This window comes from Phalangium opilio, unplaced genomic scaffold (genome assembly GCF_054372755.1).
Source record: "Phalangium opilio isolate 3A_F unplaced genomic scaffold, DU_Popi_V2 ptg001170l_1, whole genome shotgun sequence".
Lineage (NCBI taxonomy): Eukaryota > Metazoa > Arthropoda > Arachnida > Opiliones > Phalangiidae > Phalangium > Phalangium opilio.
Window position 1 is genome coordinate 13,595,889 of NW_028324255.1, and position 27,248 is coordinate 13,623,136.

General features: G+C 40.5%; 5 protein-coding genes across 7 annotated transcripts in view; 4 read left to right on the plus strand and 1 right to left on the minus strand.

Annotated features, from left to right (window-relative positions):
- Positions 1–27,248, minus strand: part of LOC149587396 (uncharacterized) — a 130,157-nt gene that overhangs the window by 68,589 nt on the left and 34,320 nt on the right. The gene's annotated exons all lie outside the window — the stretch shown is intronic.
- LOC149587401 (uncharacterized) lies at positions 7,539–9,048 on the plus strand. The gene is made up of 2 exons (XM_089863577.1): positions 7,539–7,560; positions 7,607–9,048. The coding sequence occupies exons 1-2, from the start codon at positions 7,539–7,541 to the stop codon at positions 9,046–9,048; spliced, it is 1,464 nt and encodes a 487-aa protein (XP_089719703.1).
- On the plus strand, positions 12,623–23,590 carry LOC149587402 (uncharacterized). 3 transcript variants are annotated; one of them, XM_089863668.1, is made up of 7 exons: positions 12,623–13,142; positions 13,236–13,307; positions 14,042–14,173; positions 14,265–14,401; positions 16,842–16,930; positions 17,011–17,724; positions 22,566–23,590. In XM_089863668.1, the coding sequence occupies exons 2-7, from the start codon at positions 13,239–13,241 to the stop codon at positions 23,246–23,248; spliced, it is 1,824 nt and encodes a 607-aa protein (XP_089719794.1). In that variant the 5' UTR covers positions 12,623–13,142; positions 13,236–13,238; the 3' UTR covers positions 23,249–23,590. The 3 variants fall into 3 exon arrangements, with proteins under 3 accessions (XP_089719794.1, XP_089719793.1, XP_089719795.1); XM_089863667.1 differs by lacking the exon at positions 22,566–23,590 and adding an exon at positions 19,460–21,322; XM_089863669.1 differs by lacking the exons at positions 12,623–13,142; positions 13,236–13,307; positions 22,566–23,590 and adding exons at positions 13,719–13,774; positions 19,460–21,322.
- LOC149587403 (uncharacterized) lies at positions 24,021–25,418 on the plus strand. The gene is made up of 3 exons (XM_089863578.1): positions 24,021–24,075; positions 24,653–24,897; positions 25,038–25,418. Exons 1-3 carry the CDS (start codon positions 24,021–24,023, stop codon positions 25,416–25,418), a joined length of 681 nt encoding a protein of 226 aa, XP_089719704.1.
- Positions 25,433–27,248, plus strand: part of LOC149587404 (uncharacterized) — a 31,126-nt gene continuing 29,310 nt past the window's right edge. The window contains exon 1 of the mRNA XM_089863678.1: positions 25,433–25,535. Within this exon, the coding sequence (XP_089719804.1) occupies positions 25,481–25,535 (55 nt within the window). The 5' untranslated portion in view covers positions 25,433–25,480. The remainder of the gene's footprint in view (positions 25,536–27,248) is intronic.

Below are 27,248 nucleotides of genomic sequence, written 5' to 3' on the forward strand. Positions count from 1 at the left end.
AGAAAGCGGGCAAGAGGAGTACCCTTCACTTTAAACGTCAATATTAGGAAAGTTTCGAAAGATAATAGGAACAACTTTATTTTAAATGATTTAACTATTTTTAAAGTTATTTACTGGCGATTAAAATAATTAATATCATTTATATTTAATTAATTATTTAAGATAAACTTATTTCTTTGAAGTGACACAAGTGAGAGTTTATATAGAACGAGTAATGAAGATTGCATCTGAATCGAAACACTACACGCATATCAAAGTTAATATAAAGCGAGTAGGATGATAAGATCTCTTACAAAACGATAACATTTCCTTTTTGCAGAATATTAAATGGAAATATTTTAAATAATTTTCGGCATTACGATTCTTTTAGTAGTTGTGTAGCTATAAAGCTCTGTTTCATCTCAATATTCCAAGAACATCTTTTGATATTAACATTTCAAATTTGGTGTTTACTTTTTAATTCAGCTTTACTACATTTATATATAGTGTAAACGCAACTTTTGATTTCACTACATAATAAGGATTTCAATATTTCGTCTCTCTGTAAGTGTTGAAGCGATTGAGCCTATGAAACAAGATACCCTAGAATTAAACTAGAATTGAACTTGTTTCGTGTCCTCTTACAAGAGGTGTTAACGGTTCAGAGTGAGCCGAAAGTTAAATACACACTTAAGTGATAGATATTAGGTCCTCATTAGACTTATGAGAATACACAGGGAAATGTTAAACGATTAATCCTTTACAAATGGTCTTCGCGATATCCCGCCAATTTGAGCTACGTATTTCCGGTTTTCTCATTGGCTGGTGGACCCATGGTCGAAGTAATACTGAAAAACCAATGGCAGCCCATTACTGCCCCATTACTAAGCGACAAAACAACCAATGTAAAGCTTACAGCTCCAAAATGGAGGGGGTTATGAAAATGCGGAGTCAAATCCCGGAAAACGCTAGCGCCATCTAGACAAAATAAGACGTTAGCTGCTTCCCTCGTTAGAACGTTGATTCCCCCACTATCCGGTTTGCTACTATCTGCCGCTAGTCACAAGTATTTTTCAACTTTCTCCATCTGCCATCCGTCCTTCAGTATTAGTTCGTCCATGGTGGACCTGTGTTTGGAAAGTAAATTCGTCTCGACTCGGAGAGGTTTATTTTGGTTTCCCAACTTGTTATTTCTACTCTCTTTTTAGTTATTTATTGTGTTCATATAATTTCTTATTGTGTCTCATTTATTATACTACACCGTGTTTCTTAGCACTATATTCATTGTTTAATCTGTTTTACATCTCATATTGTATCCGATGTTCGTACACAAGCCACTCTGCTGGCTTCACGATTTGAATCGTGTAAGGTGAAACTCGCCATAAACAGGAAGTCAACTCACAAATTTTGTGTCTGCACTGGCGTCTGTCAAAATACAACACGAGGCTGGCATGCTGTGCCTGCCCCTGCCCCATCCTCAAGGCTCAAGCTCACTCCGCTGCATCACGAACAGTGTTCATTCAATAAATAAATTGCTTAAAGCATTTGCGTGCACCTCACATCTGAGGTTGCACGTGAATTTGGTGGCGCGCGGTCGCGTTTCCGTTTTTATCCCGCGCGTAATTTGATTTTCAAACTCCGAAATTTTAAGGCCAAGGCTTAGTTCTTTTTTATTGTTTTTTAATTCAAATTTTACGTTATATATATGGATGATCCGCCGTCATCTTCAACAAGTCTCTGTTCTTCTGAGGCCGCTTCCTTCTCTGAGAGCGTGCTTTCAGCTTCCACCAACCTCTTTGATGTTTCGGATGTCACCTTTACCGATCGGGTTGCCTCATCATCTTCTGCCTTCCAGTCCAGCCAACCTGTTACCCTCCAGGAAAAGTCTAAGTCAAGAAAGGGACGAACGGTTCCGAAGCGAAGGTGTGTCAAAACTACTTCACAAACTACTTCGAAAAAACCAGCCCCTTCACTTCCTATGGACAATCGCCCCCATCACCCGGAAATTACCCGTTACTTAGATGAACGCCTCGAAATTCATGAACGAAAATATAACGCTATAATGTTTGGAGTACCTGATGACGATGATTTGGACGCCGATCGCCGTTGGATTTTTAAAATCCTTCAACCTCTGGGGTTTTCCCACTCTGACTGTCTTAAAATACAAGTTGATCGTCTGGGCCGATTTCATTCAGGACAACCCAAACGTCCCCTTCGGGTCCGTTTTACTAAAGTCACTCACCGTCAACTGTTTGTCCAGGGTGCCAATGATCTACGACGGGATCAGTCTGATGACTTCAGCTATCCTGTAATCCCAGATCGTACCTGTAGAATTCCATTTACAATTCCAATGTACACAGCAGAGGGCGCGGTGTAAGAGGCTCACGCCTGAGAAGGACTCCCCAAATTTTTATGTATGATTGCATTATCGTTTAGTAACAATAAAGAATAAAGTAATAATTGAGACTATTGATTCACTTATAAACGTTGAGCGACGAACCCAACAAATGGCGACGGAGATGGGATGCGTTATCCACCAGTAAGCATTTCCCTTATTACCACTAAAATATCCCTAACCGCACGAGCGAACCGAGGCTTAAGGAGCAGACCGAGAAAACCCAGGACTACGCCCGTATAGCAGCCGCGCTATACCAACCCTGGCAGCGGGAAGTTAACCGCGTGAAATTTATCCGCGTTCCGTGTCCACGCGGACGAGCCGAGGCTTACCAAATTCCAGGACTACGCCCGTGTAGCAACCGAGCTATACCAACCCTGGCGGCGAGAAGTTAACCGCGTTCCGTATCCACGCGGACGAACCAAGGCTTACCGCTCACCCGATTTCTTATACGTTCGTATAAAATAGCGCGTTTAGTTACGCCTGTGTGTAAATTCACGAAACTTTTACGCTTTCGTCGGAACTTTATCGAAAAATTCCTGTTTCTCCGAACATTTCCGGCACCTACACAATGGCTATGATCGGCAAGCTGAACACTTTTGATAACCAGTCGGAATCGTGGGACCAATACGCCGAGCGTTTAAACGCTTATTTCACGGCAAACGATATTGCCAGTGCGGACACTAAAAAAGCCGTACTACAGACGGTCCTCAGCCCGGAAACATATACTTTGCTTCGCAATCGAATCCGTCCGGCAACTATTGCTTCCAAAAGCTACGATGAACTTGTCGCCGCGCTAACGACGCATTTCAACCCAACGCCATTACGGTGCATCGCGCGTCTCCGATTCCACCGCCGGACACGTCCGACGAGTGAATCAGTCGCCGACTTCATATCGGCCTTGCAGACTTTGTCTGAACATTGCCAGTTCGCGAATAGAGACGAAATGATAGTTGACAAGATCATATTCGGCATAAATAACGATGCTATGCAGCAGAAGCTCATTGCGGAGGAAGAAGAAAAAAAGGTGGTCACGTTGGCGCGCGCTACCACGATTCTTTTGGCAATGGAAAATGCCAAGCGCAGCTTAGGCGAAATGAAACAGGAGGATGAGACCAGATCCCAGACGGTAAATTTACTTCAAGCAAATAATAATAACCACTACTCGGCACAGTTTACCCCACAAAGAGGGCGCCGCTGGGAAAGAGGAAATAATAGGGGACGAGGAAATCATAAACCCCAGCAACCAGCCGATAGGTCGGGCCACCGAAACCGAGGTAACCCGATTCCTGACTATAGCCGATGTCTACGTTGCCACGGTGATGACCACGGAAGCAACGATTGCCAGTACATTACAGCGACATGCGGCAAATGCCACAGGCAAGGTCACCTGGCGCGTGCATGTCTGCATCCGCCACCCGATAAAGGGACGTCCACCCACCGTAATGCGAGACGACGAGGCCCACGCGCAAACCAAATACAGGATGCGCCGGACCATTCGGAAACCGATGAGCCACCGCCAGACGCTCCGCCGTTGGACGAATATACATCTGATGTATATAGTATTAGAGTAACGAGTCCAATACTCAACCCGGAATCACAGGACACAATCGGCAATGTTTCGTCTCCGCCGTCAACAGTCAACGAAGTCCCTCCTCCTGAGCTCATCCAACTGCTCATAAATGGAGAGCCGGTCAAGTTCGAACTGGACAACGGTTCGGGTTATACGCTTCTCTCCGAGCGGGACTTCACAGTTGTCGGTCAAAACTCCGTATTGCACAATTTCCCCCGGAAATTAGAATCTTACACGGGTAATGCAATCGACGTATTGGGCGAAGCCAATGTCCAAGTCGACTTCCGCGATCGACGAGCTTTCTTGCCTGTATTGGTGGTCAAGGGTGACAAGCCAAATTTATGCGGCCGTAATTGGCTTTATTCGGATCTGGATATCTTGCCTTCCTTCAACAACGCATCCGACCAGGTCCACGCCATCCAGACGGGCGATCGTGACATAGATGCCCTCTTGGAAAAACATGCCACACTTTTCTCCCCGGGCCTTGGCAAAATAAGGGATGTTAAAGCTCATATCCACGTCAAGGAAGGAGCGGTACCCAGGTACTGTAAGGCACGCGCTGTTCCGTATGCGAGGAAGGACGCGGTGGAGGAGGAGCTCCGCCGAATGGAGCGCGAAGGAATCATAGAAAAGGTAGCCTATTCCGATTACGCATCTCCTATTGTATCTATTCAAAAGCCGGATGGAGGGATAAGGATATGCGCGGATTTTAAAACCACCTTAAATCAACAAATAAATGTTGATCAGTACCCGCTTCCGAAAGCGGATGACATTTTCGCCACGCTTGCTGGATGTGAATTATTTTCTAAACTGGATTTGAAGCAGGCTTACAACCAAATTGAATTGGATGTCGATTCACGCCAGTACACGGTCATTAACACGACATTAGGCCTTTTTCGTTACAACCGCCTTCCCTTCGGCATCGCCTCCGCGTCGGCTATTTTTCAACGCGTCATGGAAATGATTTTATCCACCACCCCTTTCCAGGACGATACGCTCATCGGGGGCCGTGATCGTCGCGATCACATCGAACGACTCGACGCGGTTCTTCAAAGGTTGGCTGACTATGGACTCAAGTTAAAAAGGGAAAAATGCAAGTTTCTACAATCTGAAACAGAGTTCTTGGGCCATAAACTCGATAAACACGGCATCCATCCGCAAGAATGTAAAGTAAAGGCCATCATGGACACGCCGGCTCCGAACAACGTCGAGACACTCCGTTCCTTTCTGGGCCTATTGAATTATTACGCACGCTTTTTACCTGATAATGCTACACGACTTGCTCCCTTGTACGCACTTCTGCACAAGAACTCCACTTGGACATGGGGTCCCCTCCAGCGCGACGCGTTCCGGGCAGCTAAAGAAACACTTCGGGTATCGAATATGTTGGTACACTACGACGTCTCGAAGGCTATATCCGTGGCCTGCGACGCATCACCCTTCGGCGTGGGCGCTGTACTGTCGCATACTGTTGAGGGCGTCGAAAAACCAATCGCTTTCGCGTCTCGGAGCCTTACTCCGGCTGAGAAAAATTACTCCCAACTTGACAAGGAGGGGTTAGCTATCATCTTTGCTGTAAAGAAGTTCAAAGATTATATATACGGCAAACATTTTACGTTATACACGGACCACCAACCGTTAGTGGTTTTATTCGCTGCGCATAAACCGATTCCGCCCATGGCCGCAGCCCGGCTTCAGCGCTGGTCCTTGTTTCTCGCGGCATTTTCTTATGAACTCAAATATCGTAAAGGCGTCGCCAATTCCAACGCCGATGCCCTAAGTCGCTCGCCGCTCCCATCGCTTCAGACAAGCACGCCTGTCCCCGCGGAATACGTATTTGCACTACGCGCCATTACAACCGAAGTTCCTCTCACGCCGAGTCAACTTGCTTCAGCGACTCGCGACGACCCTACTCTTCAGCGTGTACGTCAATACATACAAACGGGTTGGCCACGTTCGGACTTTCCGCCAGACATGATAGTCTATCATCGTCGTCGTGATGAACTTTCGACGTTCAACGGTCTCCTCATGATGGGCAACCGTGTTGTCATCCCTCAGGCTCAACGAAAAGACATCCTACAAACGCTACACAGCTCGCACCAAGGGCCTGTAAAAATGAAAGCCGTTGCAAGGTCCCGTGTGTGGTGGCCCACCATTGATATGGACATATCGAACCTATCTGCGACTTGCCAAGTTTGCCGAGAACACGCTTCGCTGCCACCGCAATCTTACCACCCATGGCCGACCACTACCACCCCATGGGTAAGAGTACATATGGATTTCGCCGGCCCGGTTGAAGGGGTTTATCTGCTAATCATTGTTGATAGCTACAGCAAATGGCTCGAAGTTTTTATCACCAAATCAGAATCTTCGCAAGCTGTAATCTCGTGTTTGCGAGACCTAATCGCCAGGTTCGGTATAATGTTACAATTGGTAACAGACAATGGAACTTGTTTCACAAGTCAGGAATTTTCCGCGTTCGTTCGACACCTTGGTATCAAAATTTGCGTTCCGCTCCATATCACCCAGCTTCTAATGGTGCTGCCGAGCGGAATGTTAGAACGGTAAAGGACACCCTGAAGAAGGTCTCTAGCCACGTGTTCGATTCCATGCACGTCCTAAATGATGGTCTCGCCGCGCACAACACGGGAACCTTGGCCGACAGATTGTTCCGCATACTTCTGAACCACAGACGCGCGCCCACTTCCAACGGCAAGTCCCCCGCCGAACTTATGTTGGGCCGAAATATAACGGCGTCACTCGACCTATGCCATCCATCCTTGGCTCAGGCACCGTCTTCACAGACACCATCATTCGGTCCTGAAAATCCCTGGCACCTCGGCGACAAGGTCTTCGCCCACAACCATGGCCAAGGACCCATATGGCTTCCCGGCACCATCAGTGGCCTCCACGGCACAATGATGTACACGGTCACAACGCTTCGCGGCGCTCTTCGTCGTCATAGAAACCAGCTACGTCCTCGCGTGGGCGACAACGCGTGCGAACCGTCAGCAAAAGCTGGTTCTGACGACTATCTCGATATTTGGGATTCGGCTTTTTCAAGTACCCCTGGCACTTTACCTCGCGACGCCGTGTCGCCTCGTGCTTCCCCTCGTCATGATCGTGACCCGCGTCCTCACCAGGATTCTATCGCTATTTCGCGCCCGCGACGTCACCCTCGCCTGCCGGCTAGATACGTACAACCGTAAACTTCCATGTTCAACCTTCATCATCATGTTTTCATCCTAACACAACCTCACAAAAAAATAAAAAAACAACATTCAACACCCACAACCAAAACAAACAAAACAAAAAAAAAAACATTAATAACCAACACAAAAAAAAAAAAACAGGGGGGAGGTATTGTAGAATTCCATTTACAATTCCAATGTACACAGCAGAGGGCGCGGTGTAAGAGGCTCACGCCTGAGACGCGGGGCGAGAGGGCACTCTCGGACCGGGACTCGTGCATGAAGGACTCCCCAAATTTTTATGTATGATTGCATTATCGTTTAGTAACAATAAAGAATAAAGTAATAATTGAGACTATTGATTCACTTATAAACGTTGAGCGACGAACCCAACAGTACCATGCAACAACGGGCTGCTCATTGTAATCGGTGGCGGTCTTATGATTTATATTAAATCGACCTTTATAGTCTTTGAAGAGAGTATGACAAGCCAGTTTGAGGAATCCCTCTGGTTAACTCTAAAACCTCCGGAAAGCATTAGATGGCTAAATTTGGGCTGTGTTTATAGGGCTCCAACAACATCTTTAGAGAGCACCATACTTCTCTTTGACAATATTTCGACTATCTGTGCTAAATCAAACGAAGTCTTACTTGTGGGTGATTTTAACCTTCCATCTATCAACTGGCCCAGCATGAAAACTAAGCGCAAAGCTACAAAGGAACATGAGCTCCATCTGGACTGTTTACTTACGAGTCTGCTTACACAGCACGTACGTCGCCCAACACGTTATAGTCAGGCTCGTCAACGACGCTCGGTTCCATCCATTTTAGACCTCGTCATCACATCTAACCTTCTTGTTCCTGATATAACCTTATTTTTGACAATCGGCGGCAGTGATCATCAATCACTACTAATAACGTACCCACTGGACTCTTTGCGGTCTTCCGAAACATCTTTTCCTCGTGATTATGATTATTCTAAAGGCGACTACGACAAACTGAACTCACTAATAGCGAAGGAGGACTGGACAATATTGCGTGATTTACCCATGGAGGATGCTTGGCAGCTTTTTAAAACCAAACTTTTCGATTACATCAAACAAAGCATACCCCTTTACGCTGGGTTGCCGGCGTCTAAACGACTCCGACTACCACGCTCCATCAAAAGGGAAATAAACCGAAAGAGCAAGCTGTGGCGCCAGTTGCGCAAATTTGATTCGACCGCCGACTGTCCAGAATACCTTTTGGTGCACACGAAGTACAAAGCCCAGGTTCAGAAAGTTAAAACCCTGGTTTCTCAAGCCCGATCGCAATTTAATCGCAAGAAATTCTCGAATATGAAGAAAAACCCGAGGGCATTTTACCGCTTTATACGAAAAGAGATAAGAGTACCAAAATCTCGTCTCAGCATTTTGGTGGATGGCAATAATTTAACAGATTCTGACTTGCGTATGGCAAACTGCCTCAATGAAACGTTCGCTCATAATTTCAACCGGCGTATTACGGACGACTCTGATCTGCCTCAGTTAACCGTCAACACTATGGATGACTTCGTGCCTTCCTTCAAGGACATAAGACGAGTTCTCGACCAGTTGGACGTTAAATCCTCTTCCGGCCCGGATGCCATTCCTAACCGACTACTTAAAAAATGCTCTTCGACTATTTTTCGCCCACTACATGCCCTTTTTTCACACTTCGCTGCTACAAGGCAGTCTCCCCAGAGATTGGCTAATGGGACACATTACTCCTATTTACAAAAATTCCGGTCAAAAATCCAATGCAAAAAACTATCGTCCAATAAGCCTCACGTCCACTATATGCAAAGTACTAGAAAAGTGTATCAAGATTGCTCTAACAACTCACCTGACGCCATATCTTTCCCCTTACCAACATGGGTTTCTACACAATAAATCTACAGTTACATATGCTTTCTTCACTTCACCTATGGATGGATGCCTATGAAAGTAAGAAGCGCGTGGATGTCCTATATCTTGATGTGTCCAAGGCCTTTGACACGGTCCCGCACCCCAGTCTTCTATCCAAACTCAAGATGTATGGAGTTAACAATAACGACGTACTACAATGGATATCGGCGTTTTTGCAAAATCGTATGCAGATGGTTCGTGTCGATCAGACGTTAAGTGACCCGTTACCAGTCTATAGTGGCGTACCACAGGGAAGCATTTTGGGTCCTCTTTTATTCTTGGTATACATTAACGGCGTACCAGAACGGCTACAATCTGAATGTCGTTTGTTTGCTGATGATCTTAAACTATTCCGCGTCATCAATTCTTATTCCGACGTTAAAACTCTCCAGGATGATTTGAAGACTCTTGAGGCTTGGTCGTATGCAAACGCACTTTCGTTCAATGATTCAAAATCGGTTGTTCTGAGTATCCAAGCCAGGAAAATTCAGCCTACCTCGCCATCTCCGTATTTTCTTGTGGGCAACAACATCAGACGTGTTACCGAACACCGCGACTTGGGTACAATTATAACGGCTAACCTTGACCAACACTCCCATGTCTCTCGCACGGTGACCCGTGCGAATTGTCTCTTGGCCGTAATTAGACATAACCTCTCTGGCCAGTCCCTAACAACTCTGACCTCAATCTACACGACCTTTGTTCGACCCTTATTGGAATCAGCCTCTTGCCTATGGAACCCCTATCGTGTTCGGGACATAAACCTCCTGGAGAATGTTCAAGCCCGGGCTTCGAAGATCCCGTATGTGCTGAAAGCCTTTAGGCGAGAAGACAGACTGAGGTCCCTAAACTGGCAATCTCTCAAAGACCGTCGACTATACCTAGACTTGGCTTTATTATTTAAAATACTACGCTGCCCGGCCCAAACGTATTTTTCCTATACTGCGTCAACTATTAAAACACGGGGGCCCAGCTTTAAATTACACCTTCCCCACTCTCGATGTGATGCTGCGAAGTACTCTTTTTTCCGTAGGGTAATCATTCCCTGGAATAACTTGCCTGAGGATGTTGTGTCCGCTACTTCAGTTGCAATTTTCAAGCATAAACTATTGAACTACCTCAACACCACTTAAATCAACGCAATCACATGGCTCTACGGCACCATGCCCTAGCCATTCCCGGACAAAGAGCAAAAAAAAAAAAATAAAAATAAATACCCCAATATCCAGGGCTCGACATAAGGCACTAGTCAAGGCATTTGACTACTAAAAAAAATGCGTTGACTACTAAAAAAATGCGTTGACTACTAAAATAAAACGAAATCTGGGGGTTCACTAGTCAACTTGACTAGTAAAAAAATGTCCCAAATATTCGTAAACCATGCGTCTCACTAGTCAGTGACTACTAAAAAAAACTGGGATAGGGGGGCTCACTAGTCAAGCTGACTACTAAAAAAAATATCCTTATGTCGTGCCCTGCCAATATCCCCAAATACTGAAATTCTCCTATGCGTCGTCTGCTAAAATATTCTAAACGACTTTTGACTTCGCAGCAGGCTTGGAAATAAGGTTTATTTCTGAACTAGTCCTCCGGACCAGTGACCCTTGATGTCTTAAATATGAAACTGGTCCCGGGACCAGTGACCCTTCCCCTATTTATTTTTCTACTGGTCCCAGGACTTGTGGTCGTTCTCTCTTCTAAAAAAAATCTTTCTCGGCTTAGGGTTGTATACACAACTGGACTCATGGAGTCGAAATTTATGTTAAAATGAAAATAATTAAAGAGGTCCCCATATCAATTTTTAATAAAAGTAGGAATTAATAAACTAGTCATTGGGACCAGTGACCCTCATGATTTGAATAAAAAAAGTGGTCCAAGCTATTAATAAACTGGTTTTTGACCTGTAAACCTGTCTTATTTCCTAGCCTGCTTGAAGTTCGCAGTGCGAAGCAGGGCCGGAAATAAGCACAGGACACTGGACATTGTCCAATAAAATTTTAAAATGTCCCATAATTTTTTAAAAACTAAGGGGTTACTTTGACCAATAAGTTTTGATACCTTGACTATGGAGATGCGACACTATTTTGCACACTCCAGTGGACAATGTCCTATAAATTTTTCAGTCAAACAGGGGGTCACTGGACGCATGTCCTATAATAAATTTTTCTTATTTCCGGCCCTGGTGCGAAGTTCGCACCGACGGCCACGCCCACTATAACGCGTACAGCACAGTCTTGGAAATAGCACAGGTCCACAGGTCAAAAACCAGTTTATTAATTGCTCGGACCAGTTTTTTTATTCAAAATCCGGGGGTTACTGGTCCTTGGGACCAGTTTATTAATTGAGAATTTTTATGAAAATTCAGGAGGGACCAGTTTAAAAATTCTAGTCATTATAAATTTCTACTCCATGGATATAGTCTCCTAGCCTTGACATTTTCTCATTCTTGCCTATGTTGCCTTCCTTGCTACAACCACAGCCCACTCGATCACGCTTTGGCTTCACACAATGTTTTTCCTATGTAAAAGCGCGTGTTGGTAATTATGAGCTTTTTCGCTCGAAAAATCCAAGGAGCCAGCTTTTAACATGACCGGCTATGGGAGGAACACAGTTATTTTGCCCTAATTTTGAAACTACTGGTGCAAACCTCTTGAAATTTTAAAGTGATGTGCAAAACAACGTTTGCTATGATTTGGAAATTTTAAAAAGTTTCCCTTCTATAGTTTTTTTGTATAAATATTAGAACGAAAATTAGCCCTACTTAAAGGGCTTGGTCTTGGAACGGTTTAATAAGTTTTTCCGTTTCACTTGTTCGAATCTCTTGAAATTTTAGTGAGAGGCACATTGAACGGTTTTAAGTTATGATGCAAAGTTTCAAAGTTTTCAAAGAAACAATTCACTTCCAAAAAATTCATTAAAATTGTGCTTGTGCATAATCCTACCTTAGGGAAATTTTAGGAAAAGGACCTTTCGTTTTAAAAGTTTGCAATTTTCCACAATAATTTAAAACCTTTAAATATGCCTTTCACTAAAATTTTAAGAGACTCGAACCAGTGAAGCTGAAGGAAACAAATTTAAACTGTTTGAGACTAAGCCATTAAATTATGGTTCATTTTCGTTTTAATGTTGTTACAACTTTGCACAAAAATACCAAACATTATTTTGCAAATCTCATTAAAATTTCAAGAGATTTCAACCAGTATTTTCAAAATTAGGACCAAAAAACGGTGTTCCCCCCAATGACGGAGTTAACTCTGATTTTTGACATAATTTTTGCATCTATAGCCCGATTGAATGGGCTGTGCGTCAACGAAATACTCTCTTTATTTTTCAATAGGATTAGTAAAAAATAAATTAGGGATGGGGTCACTGGTCCCAAGGACCAGTTTAATATTGTAGACGCTGGGGGTCACTGGTCCCGAGGACTAGTTTCAAAAAAATCCTTATTTCCAAGACTGGTACAGCAAAAAGCGTGATCGAGTCGGCTGTGGTAATTTAGATTGTTTTAGCAGACGATGCATAAGAGGATTTCTAGATTTTCTACTATTTCAGAATTTTAGCCGGGAGTGTGGCGCACTCCTGTAAGCCAAGCTACTGGGCGGCAAAGTTTGAGGGAATACGACACATGTCGGCGATCCTACCCTATAGGTGCCGACTGTCCCGTGTCCGCCGGAGGTGACTTGACCCCCACACCCCTTCCGTCACCTCCCAAGTAAACCTCATTTCCTTCCCTGATTATTCACATACTGAAACCTGAATAATCGCATCCTTGCCGAGGACGTAAGAGCCCGATTCGCATTGAAACCTCCAAATAAAAAAAAAAAAAAAAAAAAAAACATTTCAGAATTTTGGGGATTCAAAATTCTTTGTATTCTATAGCGACATGTGGCCTAGGAGCATGCTCCTAGATGTGGCCTTTCTGTCTTCTCTCACAATTTTTTTTTGAAACAACTGGGAATGATTGTCGCCAAAGGATTTGTTGTTTATTTTTGATAAAATAGCTCCAGTTTGAAAAGTGAGACATTTTCGAAATGAGTTTCATTACTTTCTGAAATCTTCAAAGGGTGACGCTTAAAGAGGTACTTGAGAAGTTATTGGACTATTCCGTAATTTCCATTGTCTAGTGTTTAATAAGAAATTTTAAATTTCGAAAAACTGGAATTTGTTTTTAGGAAATGGAGGACGATCATTGTGACTATGATCACTTGAGCAAAGATAATCAAATCAAGGAACTAAAAGCAAAGGTAAGTTTCAAGCCTAGGGTTTTGGTTGGTTTAAGATTAAGCCATACAGTGTCCCTTTAAAACAAGTCTCGGCTTAGACTGTGGTTTAGTTTAAACAATTGGCACTAGATGCTCCCATGGTTGAGGGGTGGAGTTGACTTTGTGTTTAAGCCTATTAAATTATAGTTCGAGCTCCGCCCTTGTGGATGACTTTTGGTTCCTGCCTTTGGTCTCGTAAAATAGGGACTTGGCAATACTATGTCATGCAACGTCAGGCTACCTTCCACTAGTGCTATAAAAAACATACCGGGAGGAGGGGCTTATGTTGCTTTCATTCTGTTAAAAAACATACCATAATGGCGCTGGGGGCGGAGTTAAGCCCGAATTGCCAAGTCCCTATTGGTGTCTAGGATGTTAATCAGCGTGGTAGGAGAGCCACAGGAGCTGAAATTTGCTTTAAAGTAGAAATCACAATAGAAAAACCTTAAGTAAACCAATGTTTATTGGTGGGTGATTAGAAACACGAGCCTCATTTGTAGCTTTATTAGAGGGCGCCACAAGAGCCTTGTGGGAGCTCTATGCCTACACAGACAAACTGCGGACTTGCTTTTAGTTCTTGCAAAGCTACTGCGCCTTCAAGCATCCAGTGGTGCCCTTTAAGAACGAAACCAAATGAGCCCCCCCCTTTGTCCATGACATTGCTTGACACTTTAAAGGACATTCTGCAAATAAGAAAGTCCAATTTTGTTTTGCAGTGTAATGGTTTAATTTCAAACACGAATGAAGAGAAAATGAATATTTTAATTACGATAAATGCGAAAGTGGACGAAATTGGAAGGCTCAATGGGGTCATTCAAGAGTTGGAAAATAAAATCAAAGATCTAATGGTTTGTGACATATTTTCACAGTCGATGTGAAAGAGTATCAGGTCAAAAGTATCACCTAAGTTTGAATTATTTTTACTTGTTTGAAACATAGGAGGAAAGAGGAATGCATCAAAGAGGCAACAATGGATGCGTGAAATCAGAACCTATTGAAAATGATTCAGGATTGAATGACCAGGATTTATTTCATCCAATTGTGATAAAGCAACAAACAGAAGAACAAATACAAAGGTATTTAAAGCAGAAACCAATGAAAGCATGTCCACGAGGGCGAAGCTAAAACTAGCCTTTGCTAATTAAGCTTAGCGGGCCAGTCAACTCCACCCCTCGACCATAGATGGGCACTATCATATCATTTGATAGTTTTACCACTTGATACGATAGAAAACTAAATCTGCCCCTATCAAAGTATCAATTTTGATAGTTATTTTCGAGAAAAATTTGAATTATAATGATCGATTGAGTTTGATAGCTTAGAAAGTGCACTCGAAGTTGATATGATTCATTGATTCGTTGAAATCTTCTAGAGAAAAATATCGATTCTCAACGTGATCTGGCTACTAACCCCATCTTTTAGAAATCATAAAAAATGATAGGCATTATTCCTTGAGAAATAAATTGATTCTTTGAGTGAGTTTATTTGGCGACATCTGTTTTCTGATTTCATTTTAAAAAATTATGTGCTAATCTTTGATAGGCAATTTTGATAGTTATGAAAATTTCTGGAAAGATAAGTCGTTTTTTGAATGATATCGAAGTTTTTAATATATTTGAACGTTAGCAAGTGTAGGTTTATTCTATAAGAAGATTCTGTACTTGGTGGTCGTTATAACCCTCTCAAACAAATAAATAAAAATAAAATAAACGATGGTTCAACAGTTCAAACTGTGAAGACGGAGCTTCTTGTATATAGAAGCTCCGTGCTGTCACTGATGTGAACGACTACTCGAGGAGGAAGAACGATTCCACGAAATCATCCAAACGTAGAATTAGATAAATTAAAGTGTAGATTTTCTGATTTTTATTACCCACAGTTTTAATTGCAATTTTTGCCTTTAATTATTATTAGTTAACCGTTTATAGTAGATGGTTTAGATTAAATCAAGGGCGAATAATTTGAAAAAGTTTGGATAGTAGCTTTTGAACTATAGACAGTTAAAAGTCAAACTTGAGAAATGAGATTATGGAAATTATATGAATATATGAAAATATTAGAAATTCTACAAAATCAGGAAATATCAGGAATCGATTAAACAGAGTAAAAGTAGGTAGAGCCCAAATCAGTTTGATCGAAAACAATCAAATTTAAAGTCCGGAAATTAAATAATCGATTAATTTAGTCGTTCCTAAAGATTTCAATTTGATTTGATAGGCAAAAAATCTATCTAACAATGAGAGCCAATCTAACATATTGAAGGAAGATTTGATTGTTTCACCATCTATGATTTGTTGAGAGGGAAAAAATCTATCTAACAAATAATGCCCGTCTAAAATATAGCTAGAAGAATTGATAGTTTCGCCAAATATGATAGTTTGAGAGGAAAAATATCTATCTAACCAGCAGTGTCAGTCTAAAATATAGTCAGAAGAGTTGATAGTTTCGCTATCTATGATAGTTTGAGAGGAAAAATATCTATCTAACCAGCAATGTCAGTCTAAAATATAGTCAGAAGAGTTGATAGTTCCGCCATCTATGATAGTTTGAGAGGAAAAAAATCTATCTAAGAAGGAGTTCCACTCTAAAATATAGCCAGAAGAATTGATAGTTTCGCCATCTATGATAGTTTGATAGGAAAAAAATCTATCTAAGGAGGAGTGCCCAACTCTGCCCTCGACTATGGGAGCATCTAGTGCCATGATTTCTTTTAACTAAACCACAGCCAAGTCTCGACTGTGGTTAAGTTTAAGCTCAATTATAATTTTTTTTTGACTAATTCGCGACAGTAACACTTCAATCGTTAAGCCTTGCCACGAGGCTCGTGAATAAAATGAAAAGTACATAATACTTCGAGAGAAGTGTACCACAAAGCGGCGGCGTAATTGTAACATGATTCTTCCCAACATCATTTTACATTAGGAGCAAGGTTACTAAACCAAATCACATAAGGGAGAAATAGTTCCCTCGTCATTTGTCTATTAGCGCTTAACTATTTGCCAAGGCGAATGCGCTTGTGCGTTTTGTTAAGACGAGGTTTGTGGGATGAACGCTGAGGATTTGGTACCAAACAGTTATATAATTCACCATAACATGGTGCGATGCGCATCTTAAAGGGTCTGTAATGGCAGCATCAGGGGGTGGGTAAGAATTATTTGAAGTTCGTCACATGCACGTGATTGGGGAAAGGCGTGGTTCAAAGAAGCTTAATTAGTTGGTTTTATTTCAAAAACTTCCGCTTCAGGGAATTGGTTCTGCAATCTGGCTAAAAACAATGACTAGGTGTCCAGTTCCACTCCATTTGGAGTCTTTGGCGTCACGTGGTATTTGTGACGTATTTACAGTCCCTTTTAAGTTTCATGAGCAGGAGAGCAAACAAATAGATTGAACCTGGGAAGAATCATGTATTAAGAGGATACAGAGTGCCTTCCTTCTTTTATTATCCCCTTCTGTCGAAATGTATTGATCTTTTATTACTGTTGCTATATCAGTTTTAACGGTTTTTTATTTGCGTAGTTCGCTAAGTGTACCAGCTGAGATACCCAGCAACATTTACCAAAGTCTGCTCAAAGTGGAAGATACGAACCCCGAGCAATCTGCTATGGGTAGGGTTTGACACAACCTAATGTTGTGCTCGTTTAATAAAACTATATATTATGTTTATTTTTTCGTTTTAATCATTAAGGTTCATTGGTAAAAGCTGAAGGTGATTGCAATGTCCAAGACACACTGACCAAAGAAGGTATTAAGGAAGAATCACCCGAATGTGACGCGGAGGAGATTGACAAAGGAAACGCCATAACTAAAACTACCTCAAAAAAGTCTAAAAACGCGGGTCTTGGAACGCGAATTATGAAACTGTGTATTCCTAAACTAAAATACAGTGACTGTGTTCCTTATTTACCCAACCTTGAGATCGAAAAACAGTTCAAAATGTCTCCTCTCCCAATAACGGATTCGCAACTAAAACCTCCTGAAAACCTTCTTATTGACAATTCTTATCCTAAATCACAAATTTCCTTGACAAAGAGAGAAAGTGAGTGTATTTCAACTCGATCCAAGAAATTGTGTCTCGAAGAACATTGGGAATTGTCAAGCAATTCGCTAAGTGACCAATCCGAAACCACCTTGACAGATTCGAAGAAAACTATGAATCTGTGCTTGCCAAAACTGAACTATGTTGATTTGAGTTCATTGAATGTGCCGTTGTATGTTTGTAAACCTGAGCCCGATTCCAACGAACCATCGGAATTGACCCCCGTCTCTATGGAAAGCGATTTACCAAAAGTACCTGCAATTGAAGTTGAAGATAATACTAAAGTGTGCAGATCTGATACATTCGGAAGTAGCTCGTCAAAGACTTCAGAAAGTAATTCATCTTCTGCTAGTTCGGAAATTGGTAAGTCAATTTATTCTTTAAGACTCAACAAGTTTCGGGACTGGAACATAGATTCAAAAATTGTGGAAATGTACCCACATACAGAAGGGTCATCACCAAAAACAGTGTATATATTTCCAAATTTTCTAGTGGTAGCCCCTAACAGGTTTTTTAACCCCGCACAAAAATTAACGTTGTCCGTCCGTTCTTTTCGTCTTTCCTTACCTAGTGTATATTTTCTGTAAGCCCTGGGATATTTTATCCTCTTCCTCAATAATTGAACTGATTCTTTACGCCTAAGATAATGGAAAGGAGACAAATGTATCCACTTCACTCCATAGATAAGCTAACGCCACATATATGCTATACATTAAAGGATAACTTCATGTAACAACTCGGGTAACAATTATACCGTAAAAAACAGATACCCGGCCACCCTGGCGTCTTAAATAGCCCAATCAAACGTTACACAGATGGATAAGATCTTTATATACTTTACTCCCAAATGGTCTTTGTAATTGTGAATAGTTTCATCTAAAGAATATTTTAGAGACCCTACTCAGTCTGCATAGGAGTTCTCGAATCTCTGCTCAATCGGTTCTTAAAGCAAAGCGCGGGTCGCCTACAAGGCGACTTTCCCCCTGTACTCAAGTTTTGGCTTTACAAAGGCTAGTGGGCGTTATTTATAAGTGCACTTATAAATCCCGCCCACAAATGTCTCCTGCCTTCGCCAAGCCGAAACTGGAGTTCGTAAGGAATGTCAACTTGTAGGGGATCCACTGGACCCGCACTTTGCTTTAAGGTAGAGACAACCGAAGAAGTCGCGTCACCGAATTATTTTCCTCCGCGGGGCGAGCGATTATTTAGCTCACCCAGGCCAAGATACATGTAGACTTTCTGTGTAAAGCCTTATCGGGTTTGATCTTACTGACAATGAAATGTGAAACGACGTATTATTGAGAATGTAATGGATACCATTTTGAAAATGACTTTTAATGTATGGGAAACAAGGGTTTTAAATGGAAATGGTGTTTTTGTGGGGGTTTTTTTTTTCGAAAGTAAAAGGTGAAAACATCCTTGAGGTTTGGGTAGATCCTATCGCCAAAATTATGTTATAATTATCGTTGCAAACTATCCAAGACGTTTTCATTTCTTCTGACTTAATAGTTGCAATATAGTGCAAAGTAAATCACGTTTTTGTCACATACCTCTTACGCTCGGTGACTAGCTTCCTCGGAGAAGTGGCCTTCCTATACTAAAATTATGATGATATTCGACTCTTCGAAAAAATGTTCACTTACTCTACCATTATATTCAGTTCAAAAGGGTAACGTCAGGGATAATTGTCTCCCGCATACTCTTGAGTTAATTTGGAGTTACGTGTTATCCAATTGGAGTTAATTGCATTTAACTCAACAAAAAGAGCAGAGAGGACGAAATAACGCCTTTCAATAACGGCAGCCCTATAATTTTCCCTAATAATTTATTTTAATAATAGACTGACATCTTAAGTATTTTCTCAATAACTGACAACCATTTAGTTTCCACTTTCTGATAGGAAAAGATAAGCTGGGCTAGGTAAAATCTTCGGAGACAGTCGTCTCGATTCAGAGCGGGATTATTTTTGTTTCGCGAACTTGTTTTCTTTAACTTTGCGTCATTTTAATCCTCAGCATGACATTTTTATCAAGTGACCTTGCGCAGTACTGTGTTTGATTCAAATTGTAAGAAGTTTCGCTTCGTTTGCTTTCTGTAGGAAAAACCGAGAAGCAGCGTTCAGCTTTATGTAAATATTCTCCTGAATATAAAAGTGATCTTGAACGTCACATTATAAAGGGTACTGATGAAAAACATTTCAAATATGATCAGTGTGACCATACTAGCATTGAGAAAAGTCATTTTAACAGACATCAACGCATTCACAGTAGTGAAAAACCCTTCAAATGTGATCAGTGTCAATATGCCAGTACCCGGAAATATACTTTGATGTTACATCAGCGCAATCACAGTGGTGAAAAACCCTTCAAATGTGATCAGTGTGGTTATGCCAGCACTCAGAAGAGTAATTTGATCACACATCAACGAATTCACAGTGGTGAAAAACACTTCAAATGTGATCAGTGTGATTATGCTTGCACGCAGAAGATTAGTTTCATCAGACATCAACGCGTTCACAGTGGTGAAAGACCATTCAAATGTGATCAGTGTGATTATGCCACCACGCGGAAGTATACTTTGATCGCGCATCAACGCATTCACAGTGGTGAAAAACCCTTCAATTGTGATCAGTGTGATTATGTCGGTACCCGGAAATATACTTTGATGTTACATCAGCGCAATCACAGTGGTGAAAGACCCTTCAAATGTGATCAGTGTGGTTATGCCAGCACTCAGAAAAGTAATTTGATCGCACATCAACGAATTCACAGTGGTGAAAAACCCTTCAAATGTCATCAGTGTCACTATGCCTGCAACGAGAAGAGTAATTTGATCCGACATCAACGTAGAAATCACTTGGACTAATGAAATGGATTGTAGTTAAACATACTAGGAATTTAAAACTTTTATATTGTAGCAAAAACGGATTTATGTAAGAAGAACGTTGAACGTAGCAAATTCTTTACCCATCCTCGCATAATTTATTGAGAAACTTCGTCTGCTTATATTTTGACTCCTCCCACAAATTCTGTATATAGCGACTTCTAGAGATCGAAAATGTCATTCTTATCTCTATTTTCGTGGATAAATATTTTTTTCCGAAATTGCGCCAGTGGTAAAAAAGCAAAGTGGACAACAATGAGATATAACTCCCGATTTAGTGGAATTAAGTTTTAAAATTAAGAATATTGATGTTGAACAAAAACTAGATACTTAAAATATGAAACTGCAATTTTTTATATTCTTAACTTTAAAACTTAATTCCACTAAATCGGGAGTTATATCGCATTGTTGTCCACTTTGCTTTTTTACCACTGGCGCAATTTCGGAAAAAAATATTTAACCACGAAAATAGAGATAAGAATGACATTTTCGATCTCTAGAAGTCGCTATATACAGAATTTGTGGGTGGAGTCAAAATAAAAGCAGACGAAGTTTCCCAATAAAGTGTGCGAGGTAGGTACTAGAGGCTGAAGCTACGATCCGACGTTCTTAGTACATAAATCCGTTTTTGATTGTAGTAATAGCGCAATGCTTTTTCAGTGCCGGTTCAACACCATCGGGGACCCCTGAGCTCCAGGGCCCCTAGGCACATGCCTACAGTGCCTAGTGGGTAATCCGGCACTGCGCGTTTTCATTTTCGTTTCAAATATTACTGTTCCTGACAATTGTATACCCACTAAGAAAAAAGTTTCTGTTCATAGGAAAATTGTAAAAACCTTTCGTTACGGAATAATAACCGGACGGGCTATAAGGTATTATTAAATGTGGAATGTAACTAGCCTACGTCTTAACTGGGAACTAGTAGTAGTAATACTATGTTTGTGTTAGTTATTTAGAAAACCTTAACGAACAATATGGAACAAAACCGTTTATTTAACAATAATGAACAATATTTAATACTACAAATGGAATATCAGTAATTGTATCGTCGCCATTAAAGAATAATATTTTTACCAAAGTATTTGATAAATATTTTATTGCTTGAATCTTAATTTTCCTCTTTAATTACTTCATCGTCGTCATCACTTCTGGTGCTAGTTGGTTTCAGCAAAAGCAAGAGAGACAGCAAAATTGTTGCTAAGCTTAACTTTACAGTAGAATTCATTATTGTGTTTTTTCACTGCTTTGTATGTGTATCACCTACAGAGGTTTAATGACGGAGTATGGTTGTTCATATTGTCACGTATATTTTATTATACGTTTATTTTGGGAAAGTTTTCATTCTGTATTTCGCAAAGGTATATTTGAGAAAGTTGTTTGTGTTTGTTCATCAGATAAACACAGTCACAATTAGTTAATTTCCGAATTCGAGAAAGCTGCAAGGTTGATATCACTAACGCCATGCTAATACCAAGAATACATGTTTTTCATCTGCTTGGAATATTCTTCTTACCATTTTCTTGTAGAATTACAACTTTATACACCACTAGATGGCAATCCCTTCTCTACTCTTCTGTATTGTTTGCAATGTGTTCTCTCACATTTTAGTTTTGTTTTAGTATTGTATTATAATCTCTCTCGGTTGCTGCGCAATAAATATAGATGCGGTATAAATAAGAGCTACGCTCTGTGTCATTCTTTTAGTTTAAGACACCCCTGATATTTCCAATATTTCTTTCCCTTTCTGCTTGAATTAAAGGGGAGGAGATGTAGAAACCCTCACCCCTGACGTCACACCTATTGTATTTGGAGTTAGAAGCTAAGTGACAATGACGTAGCTATCGACCTGTCAGCGAAGAGCCCGATTGTAATCTAGTTATCTTTTCGTGGTGTGAACGAGTAAACATAGAATGAATAGCCAATGAAACTCTAGGAAGGAGCATCAGGCGGTTTAACGAAGTTTTAAGCCCTTACTCGTCTTACCTTCAATCAGAAATTAGTATGGGGTCTATGGGCTCTTAAAGATTCCAAATAGAAAAAGATCTATTTCCTGTTTAAACATTTATTCTTAAGATAATGCAATGTGCAAAGCTCATCAATATTTAATTACAATTGTGTCTGCAGAGGTTTTAACGGCCCGGGCTGGATAAAAATTAAAATTCGCACAAACTATTTTTGTTTCCGAACTTGTTTTCTTTGCAATTGTGTCTTTTTAAGTCTAAGCATAGCCTGTTAAATCAATTGCCTTTGCGCAGTACAATGTTTTTGATGCCAGTTGTATGATATCTTATGAGAAGTTTTCATTTTTTTCCTTTTTGTAGGAAAATCCAAGAAGAAATGTTCAACTCGATGCGAATATTCACCTGGATATGAAAGGGACCTTGAACTTGGCATTCGAAAGGGTACCAAAGAAAAACCCTTCAAATGTGATCAGTGTCACTATGCCAGTACACGGAAGTGTCATTTGATCGAACATCAGCGCATTCACAGTGGTGAAAAACCATTCAAATGTGATCAGTGTGATTATGCCAGCACGCAAAAGTATAATTTGATGAAGCATCAACGCATTCACAGTGGTGAAAAACCCTTCAAATGTGATAAGTGTCACTATGCCAGTACGCGGAAGAGTCATTTGATCAGACATCAACGCGTTCACATTGGTGAAAAACCCTTCAAATGTGATCAGTGTCACCATGCCAGTACACGGAAGTGTCATTTGATCGAACATCAGCTCATTCACAGTGGTGAAAACCCCTACAAATGTGATCAGTGCGACTATGCCTGCAACGTGAAGTATCATTTGATCAGACATCAACCCATTCACAGTGGTGAAAAACCATTCAAATGTGATCAGTGTGATTATGCCAGCACGAAGAAGAATAATTTGATCAATCATCAACGCATTCACAGTGGTGAAAAACACTTTAAATGTGATCAGTGTGATTATGCCAGTACGCGGATGAGTCATTTGATCGAACATCGACGTAGTAATCACTTGGACTAATGAAGTGAATTGTAGTTCAGCATTCTAGGTATTTAAAACTCCTAAATTTTGGTAATTGCGCAATGCTTTTTCAGTGCCTGTGCCGGATCAGCACCATCGGGGACCCCTGAGCTCCAGGGCCTACAGTGCCTAGTGGATGGTAGTATAAAATTTTGGAATGTAACTAGCCTAACGTTTTAACTGGGAACTAGAAGTATACTATGTTTGTATTCGTTATTTAGAAAACCTTAACAAACAATATTGAACATAACCGTTTATTTAACTATAATGAACAATATTTAATACTACACATGGAATATCAGTAATTGTATCTTCGCTATTAAAGACTGCTATTTTTTTTCAAAGTAATTGATAAATATTTTATTGCTTTGAATCTTAATTTTCTTCTCAATTTCTTTATCGTAGTAATCACTTTTACTAATGAAATGGATTGTAGTTAAGCATACTAGGAACTTAAAACTTTTAAATCGTGTTAATTGCGCAATGCTTTTTCAGTGCCAAATCAGCACCATGCCTACAGTGCCTAGTGGGTAATCCGGCATTGCGCGTTTTCATTTTCGTTTCAAATATTACGGTTCTTGACTTTATACACTAAGAAAAAAGTTTCTGTTCATAGAAAAATTGTAAAAACCTTTCGTTACGGAATAATAACCGAACGGGCTATATGGTATTATTAAATGTGGAATGTAACTAGCCTAACGTCTTAACTGGGAACTAGAAGTAGTACTACTGTTGTTTTTCTTAGTTAATTAAAAAAACCTTAACGAACAATATGGAACATAACCGTTTATTTAACTATAATGAACAATGTTACAAATGGAATATCAGTAATTATATCTTCGCCATTAAAGCATAATATTTTCACCACAATATTTTATTGCTTTGAATCATATCTTTTTTCTTTAATTTCTTTATCGTCGCCAACACTTCTGACCAGTGCTAGTTGGTTTCAGCAGACTCAAAAGAGACAGCAAACTTGATGCTAAGTTTAACTTTTCTGTTGAATTCATACTTGTGTTGTTTCACTAGTTTTTACGCGTATCACCTACAGAGGTTTAATTATTACATGAATTATTTTTGTTTCCGAACTTGTTTTCCTTGTCTACCTTAGAATGTTTTTTATTGAGTTGCCACGTTCTCAACGCATATATTAGATTAGGTAAGGTGAAGTCTTTCGAGACCACAAGTTTCCACTTTCTGTTAGGAGAGGCTGCTCTAAGTAAAATCTTCGGTGACAGTCGTCCCATTTTGAATTTCTATTATTTTTTTTTCGGACTTTTTTCTTTTCCTTTGAGTCCTTTTAATCCTAAGCATAACCTGTTATGTAGATTGCCTTTGCACAGTGCATTGTTTTTGTTTTCAGTTGTATGATATATAATGAGAAGTTTTATTTCCTGTATGTAGGAAAATCCAAGAAGAAATGTTCAACTCGATGCGAATATTCACCTGGATATGAAAGGGACAGTGAACTCCGCATTCGAAAGAGTACCAAAGAAAAACACTTCAAATGTGATCAGTGTCACTATGCCAGTACACGGATGTGTAATTTTATCCAACATCGGCTCATTCACAGTGGTAAAAAACGCTTCAATTGTGATCAGTGTGACTATGCCAGTACGTGGAAGTATCGTTTGATCAGACATCAACGCGTTCACAGTGGTATAAAACCTTCAAATGTGATCAATGTGAATATGCCTGCACATTGAAGAATAATTTGATCAGACATCAACGCATTCACAGAGGTGAAAAACCATTCAAATGTGATCAGTGTGATTATGCCAGCACGTAGAAGAATAATTTGATCGCGTATCAACGCACGTACAGTGGTGAAAAATCCTTCAAATGTGATCAGTGTGACTATGCTAGTACTCAGAAGTCTAATGTAATCGCACATGAAAGAATTCACAGCGTTGAAAAACCCTTCAAATGTGATCAGTGTCTCTATGCCAGTACGCGGAAGAGTCATTTGATCGAACATCAGCGCATTCACAGCGGTAAAAAAACCTTCAAATGTGATCAGTGTGATTACGCCTGCAACGTGAAGAATTATTTAATCATACATCAACGCATTCACAGTGGTGAAAAACCATTCAAATGTGATCACTGTGATTATGGCAGCACAAGGAAGAGTAATTTGATCCGACATCAACGTAGTTATCACTTGAACTAATGAAATGAATTGTGGTTAAGCATACTAGGTATTTAAAACTTTTAAATTGTGGTAATTGCGCAATGCTTTTTCAGTGCCGGATCAACACCATCGGGGACCACCGAGCTCCAGTGCCTAGTGAGTAATCCGCACTGCGCGTTTTGATTTTCGTTTCAAATATTACTGTTCTTGACTTTATACACTAAGAGAAACGTTTCTGTTCATAGAAAAATTGTAAAAACCTTTTGTTACGGAATAATAACCGGACGGGCTATATGGTACTATAAAAATGTGGAATGTAACTAGCCTATAATGAACAATGTTTAATACTGCAAATGGAATATCAGTAATTGTATCTTCGCCACTAAAGAATAATATTTTTGCCAAAGTAATTGATAAATATTTTATTGCTTTGAATCGTCGTCATCACTTCTGGTGCTAGTTTGTTTCAGCAAAAGCAAGAGAGACATCAAAATTGTTGCTACCGTAGAATTCATTCTTGTGTTTTTTCACTACTTTGTATCACCTACAGAGGTTTAATGACGGAATATGGTTGTTTATATTGTCACGTATATTTTATTATACGTTTACTTTATCAAAGTTTTTACCTCTCCGAGTGACGTATGTCACGGAGAGGTTCTAATTTCGACTTATCTGTGTGTCTGTCTGTCTGTCTGTTGTTACACCCACGTGACCGCGTTCGCAGTTTGCAAATCGGAGCAAACGTGTTCTCAATTTCCGGAAATTTCGAAAATTGTATTACACTTACAGGCTATTACTCCATTGCCTGTCTAACATCACCAGCCTCTGGTCTTTGTCCATCACACATGGACACTAGTCTGTACACACTGGCTTCTAATCACAATCATCTGCTGCTCTTTCTCCATCCCACATGGACACCAGTCTGTACACACTGGTTTCTAATCACCACCACTTGTGGTCTTTGTACATCCCACATTTACACCAGTCTGTACACACTGGCTTCTAATCACCACCATCTTCTGGTCTTTGTCCATCCCACATTTACACCAGTCTGTACACACTGGCTTCTAATCACCACCATCTTCTACTCTTTGTCCATCCCACATGGACACCAGTCTGTACACACTGGTTTCTACACACCACCATCTTCTGGTCATTGTTTTTGTCCATCCCACATGGACACCAGTCTGCACACCTGGCTTCTACTCCATCATCATCGTTAAGGTTAAGACATACGCGGCGATCGGCCAGGGTTACGAGAAACGTCCGGCCTCCCTAAGGTGGGGCTTCCACCAAAGGTTCACGCAATTGCGCTGTTCTTATCCATAGCTGCGATTCGAAACCTTATATACTACCTATTTGAGTAAGGCGAAGCAACCGGCGTATGCTTCATTTCAAACGCCAATATTAGTCAAGTCTCTCAAGAATGTTTAATTGTTCTTTTTTAAAACGATGTAACGTTCAATAAGGCGAATAACTAACGAAGAAAATATTAAATATTAATTATATTTGTTTTAATATTTAAGATAATCTTGTTTCTCAATTCAAAATTAATACGGAAAGAGTTAAAAAGCAGTCTATGTTTTTGTCTGTGTGTGTCCGTCCGTTGTTACAGTAGTGCGCTGCGTTAGAAGTTCGTTTTGTTTTGATGTGTAAAGAAATCCTACAGAACCATAATATTCCCTTTATCCTTAATATAAAGTGAATATGTGGAAATATTTTTCGTAATTATGATGCATTTAGTACTTTTGTAGCTTTAAAGCTCTGTTTCATATTGATATTCCAAAGATTTTTACCTCTCCGAGTGACGTATGTCACGGAGAGGTTCTGTAACGATCGTGTGTGTCTGTCTGTCTGTCTGTCTGTGTG

Excerpts from the sequence above, each read along its gene's own strand:
- LOC149587401 (XM_089863577.1), top strand. The coding sequence starts at position 7,539 with ATGCAACAACGGGCTGCTCATT. Across the intron at positions 7,561-7,606 it reads GCAACAACGGGCTGCTCATT|TCTTTGAAGAGAGTATGACA; the intron begins GTAATCGGTGGC and ends CGACCTTTATAG.
- LOC149587402 (XM_089863667.1), top strand. The coding sequence starts at position 13,239 with ATGGAGGACGATCATTGTGACTATGATCACTTGAGCAAAGATAATCAA. Across the intron at positions 13,308-14,041 it reads TCAAGGAACTAAAAGCAAAG|TGTAATGGTTTAATTTCAAA; the intron begins GTAAGTTTCAAG and ends TTTGTTTTGCAG. Across the intron at positions 16,931-17,010 it reads CCCCGAGCAATCTGCTATGG|GTTCATTGGTAAAAGCTGAA; the intron begins GTAGGGTTTGAC and ends TTAATCATTAAG.
- LOC149587403 (XM_089863578.1), top strand. The coding sequence starts at position 24,021 with ATGGAACATAACCGTTTATTTAACTATAATGAACAATGTTACAAATGG. Across the intron at positions 24,076-24,652 it reads ATGTTACAAATGGAATATCA|GAAAATCCAAGAAGAAATGT; the intron begins GTAATTATATCT and ends TCCTGTATGTAG. Across the intron at positions 24,898-25,037 it reads GTTTGATCAGACATCAACGC|AAGAATAATTTGATCGCGTA; the intron begins GTTCACAGTGGT and ends GCCAGCACGTAG.